Below are 7,611 nucleotides of genomic sequence, written 5' to 3'. Positions count from 1 at the left end.
GTAAGGGTCTAACACTTTGTTTTGCAGAAAATGAGGCACGAAGTCCCCAGATTCGGCATGGTAACCAACATTCACCCAAGGTTGCTAAGCTGGTGGGAAGACCTTCACTCCAGTGATCAGACTCTCGTCCGCAAATATTTGGGAAATTTGCCTTCTCTCTTGGAAATCCAACACGACAACGAAATCATAGAGGCTACAACTTTATTCTTGGGTAGCGACAGATCTGTGTTTCGCTTCAGGGACCTTGAAATGACACCTTTGCTCGAGGAAATAGGAGGGTTAGCTGGTATTCCTTGGGAGACTCCGGGTTTGCTTATGCCAGAAAATCGCAAGGGTAGGGGTTTACCGTCAAGATGATGGGACTAAAGAAAAATCCAGACTTGACCTGTTTGAAGGACTCTTACAATCCTTTCGACTATCTGTACGAGAGGTACGACCACAGCAAGTCCTACCGCACTTACCCAGATGAATTTGCCCTCACCTCATTGGGGCATATCCACAGAAGAGTCTTCATCTTTATGTCCTGCTTTTTGGGGATGATAGTATTTCCTATGAAGAAGGCTAGGATCCATACCAGACTAACCATGGTCACCAAGACTCTAATGGAAGGGATTGGCGGCAGCCTTTCAGCATAGTACCAATGATTGTCACAGAGATATACCGAGCCCTGGAAAACTATCTATAAAAGGATAATTAGTTGCAATATATTGCAAAGCATGCCAGACGCATTTGCTGACCCAAATAAAGTAACTATATTCTCATTGCAGATGCTCCTATTAAGTCCTAGAAGGACAAAGTCTATGGTACGTTTGAAGCGTATAGACAAGTCGGTTTTCAAATAAACTTCTTGATAAAGAAGATGAGCAAATGATCTAAATGATCATAATAAAGGAGGCAAGTGATCTAGAAGATCACATGACATAACACTTCATAAAATCTCATGAGAGATTCAAGTGCCTGAATATATGAATGAAGAGATCTCTATGTTATGTCTTTATGAAAAATAAGGAGGTTGGAACCGATATAAAATGTTTGTCGACGACATCTATAATAGCGCTAAATATATATGAGGATCTTAAGTCTGGAGAAACAATTTTGAATAGAATTGGTTTCATATGAAAGACATGTAGTTTTGAACATGTGGTTCAAATACTTGAAAGTATAAAGTCAATGGTATGTGCAATCAATTTTCGATATCTTGTATGTCTAGCATGACATGAAAACTTGATATGCATCTAAAGTCTATTGTATGACATGTATGACAATCCTTGAAGGATTTAAATCGCTTGAAGCATATACAATTCTTGATCTTGAAGTACTACTTCCTCAGTGCAATTTTATATCTTGCTATAACTATAGGCATGATAATATGATACCAAGAGTTTTCACCTCTATGTGAAGATATTGAACTGACGGTTACAACAAGATCATATGAAGATAATCCATCTCTATCAAGAATGATGATTTTCAAGGTGCAACATATTCGTTGGAGTTAATATGGCGGATTTATTCACCAAATCTTTGCCAACGTCAACCTTCAAGAAGCTAGTGCACAAGATTGGGATGCGAAGGCTCAAGGATGTGAATTGATGTTCTCATCTGGGAGAGTTAATACGCATTGTACTCTTTTCCCTTACAAGGTTTTGTCCCACTGGGTTTTCCTTGCAAGGTTTTTAACGAGGCAACCAAAAGGCGTATTGTTAGATATGTGTACTCTTTTTCCTTCTCTAGAATTTTTTTCCCACTGGGTTTTATTTTAGTTAAGGTTTTAACGAGGCACATTATCTGTTGAATAGACATTCAAGGGGGAGTGTTATAAATAGGATTTTATTTATGGTGAATGTCTATATTTAGAGAGATTCTAGGGTTCATTGCTTGGTGGCTAAGTCACCCACTCCCTATAAATAGAGGGTTCTATTCCATTGTAATTCATCCCAAATTCAATAAGAATTTCCTCTCTCTCTTTCTCTGCAATATTGCTCTTGTTCTTTTATTATTTTATAACAGTTTTAAAATATTTTTTAGTTTTTGTGGTTCAATCACAAAAATAGGAAGGTTAAACTGTTTAACGCTAATTTTGTCGACATCTCCCCGTTCTTTTTCCAATGTTTTATTATCGCGACGGTGACTGAACTTAGAAGAGATATATATTACAGTAACTTTTTATTTCTTTATTCTTTAGTGGAGAAAAAAATTACATACTATAGATAGGCTATGATGAAAATTTTCGCCCCAAAAAAACAATCAGCCATCTTTTTCTTTTTGTTGGTTTTTTCTTTTGGCATTTTGGGTAAGTTTCAAAGCAAATAGTTTCTTCTATATATCTTGGCATTTCATAAGAAATCTTCAATACTAGATTTGAAGAGTAGCATTTTTTAAACAAAAGGATAACAGTGAAAAAGAACGTATAGATGTATTTCAAGTTTGAATAAATATTAGTAGAACCTAACGTCTTTAAACGTTAATTTTGTCAAATGTGCATTGAATTAGCTTCTTTAAAGAAACGTAAAATTTACTCTATTAAATTCATGTAAAAAATGATCAAAATATTTTTAGTTTCTTCTTATATTTTCAAATAATTCCAAAGATACCTACTTTTCTTTTTCTTTCCTCTTGTCATTTCACGGGCTTCAACTTTAGCTTGTCCTTTACTCAATTGTAACTTTTCTTTGTCTGATAACTTTATTCTTGGAGCTATAAAACCCAACAGCCAAAAAAAGAAAAAAAAAATACAAACAAAACTTTTATTATAAGAACCACTAGTATAAGGGTTTAAAGATTAAGGATGTGTTTTTCCAACAATATGTTTAGTATCAAAAACCTTAAATTGTAAGAAATATTTTCTCAAAAAGATATAGTATTAATTTTCATCAAAACAAAAAAAAAAATTACTTAAAAAAGGATTCCTTTATAAATAGCAACCTTTGCTCCTACTCTCCATCAACAATTAGATATTTATCATTTAACTTTATTTTCTAAGATCTATTATTAACCTTTTAGTGCTCCAAAATATAACAACAAGTCAACAATACTATTCTCATGATTTGCAATCTTCTTCTTTTATTTATATCCAAAAGACTTAAAACATATAAGATGATCTAAATGATTTCTTAAAATGAAAAAGACTTTCGTTAATAGAATTTAAAGTTTTGACGGGATAAAAATTATTTACACAAACATATCACGTTAAAAGTAACTATAAGTAACTTTTTATAATAAATTTTAATTGGTAACCTCCTAAAAGTGATAACTAATCTATTATCAAAGGTTAAACTATACTAATAGTATAATTTTCTTTTACTATTAGTGTATACTATAACTGAAAAATCTTCAATAATATTATTTTTTATCACTAAAGATTATGATGTAATAGATAAAATCCTTCACCCTTAATTATATGTTTTGAGTTCGAGTGAATTTTTCTTTTATACAATCAAACATCTCTATAATAGACTCATTTATTTTGATAAATTTTGGTTGTTATAATGAAATGTTGTTATAGAGGACATATATTATAATATAACATAATAATCAGTTCCGAGAAAAACTTACTTTTATAGCAAATGACTGTTATATAGGGGTAGTATTATAGAGAGGTATGACCGTATATATTTGCTTAGACGCGCAATAGTCTAGCAAGTACTACAGTTAAACCTCAGCCTCGTTTGTTCCGAATATTTTTGGATGTTATAGCTAAGTGTTGTAATAGAGAACATAATATAAAAATTGATTCCGAAAAAGCTTGGTTTTTATAGTAAAATTATTATATATGGATGCTAGAGTTGTAATTGTAGATGCGAAACCCCAAAACATATTATGCTTCAAAGTTCAAACTCATTATATTTTAGGCCAAAAAAAGGGAAAAATTGGGAGGGAGATTAGGAGGGAGAGACAGAGAGTGTGTGCGTGTGTTTCTGTCAGTTTCTGCTTAGCTTCTGAAATCTGGGGTCTCTTCAAATTCCTCTAATTTCTTCTTCCTTTCCTTTTTCTTAATTTTTTACTACTTGTTAGTGTAGTAAGCAAAATCCAACAACATTGTGTAGGTTGGTATTCATACCTTTAGCAGTGTAATTTACTGGGTTTTTGTCACAACACAAGTAATAACTCTGGCACAGGGACACAATTAGCTCCATTTCAGTGTGATCTGTATTTACAACAGAATTGTTGTAAAAACTGCTGCCTTTGCAATACTCTTCTAATGTCAATATGTAAGTCTTTCTTCTTCATCATTTTCTTGATGTTTCTTTAAAAGCTTTAACCTTTTTTTAGTTTGGATCTTTTTCACCTAATTCTTGGCTAAAGTTTGTGCTTGTTCCAGAAGTGCTTGTAAAGTCTTATTAACTGTAAATGTTTCAATATAGCAGCAAGATCTGATGTAGAACTGGTATTTTTACAAGTCTAATTGTACTATTCTTTACCTAATTGCTCCATTTTCCTATTTTTTTTTTTTCATTTGGTTTCCATAAATATGCAATTTGTGTGTCCTAAGAGAAATTTTTGGTGGTGGGGTTTGGATGAAAATTTTGTTTTAGGAAATTAATTAGCTTTTATGTGGTGATTACCTGCCCTAAGAGGGGTATCAGTTGGGTTGGTTGAATTAGTAGTAATACAAAATTCTGCCTGGCACATCTGGAGCAAAATAGAATTATGTTTTTAATGGATGTTGACAATTGCATAATGATTGCCAAATGATTCAATCTGTTTACTTTCCTTGCTTTTGACTTGGACTTTGAACCCTCCACTCCTTGATGTTTTTTTCTTCTAAAATATGTAGGTAAGGATGTTGTTACATACTATTTTCTCTTCAATATACTCTGGTCAATTCAGCTTTTTGAAGTCCTTTTCGAACGGCCATTTGTTTGTTTCCTCATATTCCATTTGTCATCTTCTCTTGGCAGTTCAGTTTGGCTTGCTACGTCTAAGTTTCGTCATTTTGTTACAATGACTTGTTCGCTATCTGAGAAAAGATGTGAGCGGAAGGTTTCTAGTAAAAGCTCATCCCAAGCATGTACATTTATTCAAAATGATAATTAGGAACATTGCAAACCTGGTTACTAAAGCTGAAGACGAGCCAACTTAGTTTCCTTTTTTCAATTGAGTTGAATTTGTCTTCATGTTTCAAGTTAGTAATAGTTCATCTGAAAATTTTATAGCTTCAAGTGATAGCAGTTATAGTAAACAAAGAAAAAGTGGTTTCTTATGCATATCTCTTCATGATTGTAACTGCAAGACAATTAGATTGTGCATATCCGTTTCTAAATGAGCAAATTTATCCATTAGATTGGCTGATGAATAGATATGGTATGTCTCCCTTGAAATTGAACTTTGACTTTTTTTTTGAACTAAAAGTAGATTAAAGAAATAGCCATTATTGGATGCACACTACAGATGATAGTACACATTAGTGGTTCCCCACTCATCCATATAGTGGACTTCTCTTTGAAGTTGAAAGAGACATGTATCCTATTGCCATTCTTTTTCTCCCTTCTGAAAGATTCGTTCTTAATATTCTTTCTAGGTAATTTCTTTTCCATTGACTACAGACACTTACCTCTCCCTGTTGAGTACTTAATCTATTATTCAACCATTCAAGGTTAAGAAACGATAATTAAATTATATTATCTTTAACTAGCGAGCAATAATTTTGTGTTGTATTTTGCGCTTGTCACAAACATTGTTTCTGGTGCCTTAGATCCACTTGTATTTGTTCATTTCTATACATTAATATTGTAGAATCTTATACTGCTACAAACCACATAATTCTTTTCTCTAAATTAAAAACCGCAACATCCTGGAGGTAAGTGAAAAATATTTGTCTTCACTCTTTCATTCCTATTCTGCTATCTAAAAATAAATATGAGCTTCCCCCAACGCTCTACTAGCNCTGATTTGATCTCATGGTTATCAAAGTTGCTTTTTTGATGGATGAGAGTAAAATGATATCGAACATGCAGTTGATAGTTTAGCTACAGCATCTCTTTGGTCCTACCTTCTAATAGAATTCATCATTAAATCTCTCATAAACCAGATTCAGGTATAGGGCTAGTCAACAAATGTGCTTCCATTGGTTTTTGTTGACGATTTATGTTTCTTCCCATCTCCTTTTTCCCTAAGTCCTACTACATTGTAATCAAAGTTGTTTAAATGAGGGAAAGAAATTTAAGGGCAGCAGAATGTCAGTAAGTGTAAGGCCAAAACTTTGTTTTAATCTTGTTTCCTGACTATCAGTGCTAAAGCACATGATATAACTTAGTACAATAAAACGATTATGGACTGTTGTTCAATGAGAACTATAACTAACTCGTGAATCTGAAGGAAGCAGCGCATAATCCAAAGGTCAACCAGTATGAGTTTTTTTCGAGGTGACAAAAGTAATGTTTCAGCTTGTTCTTGTGATAAATGATGTTTAGTGCTTTGGATAAGGAAGCAAATGATATGCTCTATTTGTTGCAGAGATAAAGCACATGTGTTGTGAAGCATGTCATCAATAGTATTACATGCCTAACCTTGTCCAGTGCAGTGTTTTCACTTTCAGCATACAATTATTGGTGTATTTCTGTTCAGCTGATGCAAGTTTGACCTAATCTTTTGAAATATTGTGTGAAATCAAACAGCCATGATTATTGATCTTTCCGCGGTTTTGCTTTCTCCTCGTCTCGTTCTCTCTTCTTTCTTACTTAATTTTTTCTGATTTTTCTTTCTTTCTTTGGTCTTTTGAATTCTTAAAGCTCCTTAAGATGCCTTATGCTTCTCGGTTCATGCAGATAGCAAGATGCTAGTGGGCCTTGAATGAGCCTTAATTTCAGTAGTGGAAGGAAAATGACCTCAAAGCCAAAGAAAGGATGGAAATCAATTGTGCCTCTCCATTTGAAGACCAAATCAGCAGCACATTTTTGTTTGCTACCCAAAGCGAAGTCAGATCGATACGGTCCTGGTGACACACCTGTTTATCTCAATGTGTATGACTTGACTCCTATGAACGGCTATGTATATTGGGCTGGCCTTGGTATCTTTCATTCTGGCGTGGAAGGTATCAGCTTATTAGATTTCCCCTCTTTTCTTTAGAGTTATTCACTGTTACTTATGTGGCAATGCATCCATGCAATACCATTTTTGTTGTCGATCCTATTACTGGAGATACATTTCTTTTGGGGGGTTTCGCCTTATATATTGCTTTTCCCACTTCTCTTAGATCACATGTACCGCAGTATGTTTCATCACCTGATGGATTAGTTTGTCTATCTACACTTGTGATTTAGCTAAAATGAGATAATTAGGTAAAGTCTTGTGTTCAGATTCAGAAATTGGAGCTTATTTCTTGGATATATCCATATAGAATCCTCCTGTAAATGTGGTTTATTTTTTAATAGATAAATGCATTTATCAAGTATTGGCGGTCTAGCTTAAAGTGGGAAATCTAAAATCTCAAATCATTGGAACATAAGTCGAGTTTGCTCTTTGTTCTTTGGTTTCAAACATAAAATGTAGCGACTCAGGAGTTATAATAGATTCTGGCCCCTCTCAATTACATCTTAGGGTTCTTTCTGAAAAAGGGAGTTGATTTCTCATGCTGTTGCTGCTATACTTTTTGCTTTCAGATAGATCACTCAT

At 33.6% G+C, this 7,611-nt stretch overlaps 1 protein-coding gene across 2 annotated transcripts in view; it reads left to right on the top strand.

Annotated features, from left to right (window-relative positions):
• The window catches only part of LOC109235520 (deSI-like protein At4g17486), a 6,306-nt gene continuing 2,505 nt past the window's right edge, over positions 3,811 to 7,611 (top strand). The window contains exons 1-2 of one of the 2 annotated variants that reach the window (XM_019401670.1): positions 3,811 to 4,208; positions 6,765 to 7,030. In XM_019401670.1, the coding sequence (XP_019257215.1) occupies positions 6,790 to 7,030 (241 nt within the window). In that variant the 5' untranslated portion in view covers positions 3,811 to 4,208; positions 6,765 to 6,789. Of the gene's footprint in view, positions 4,209 to 5,898; positions 6,035 to 6,764; positions 7,031 to 7,611 lie in introns of those variants that run through there. The other variant, XM_019401671.1, reaches the window with a different exon arrangement.

Source organism: Nicotiana attenuata, chromosome 12, assembly GCF_001879085.1.
Source record: "Nicotiana attenuata strain UT chromosome 12, NIATTr2, whole genome shotgun sequence".
Lineage (NCBI taxonomy): Eukaryota > Viridiplantae > Streptophyta > Magnoliopsida > Solanales > Solanaceae > Nicotiana > Nicotiana attenuata.
The sequence above is the reverse complement of the archived record's forward strand: the minus strand, read 5'-3'. Positions and strand labels throughout refer to the sequence as shown.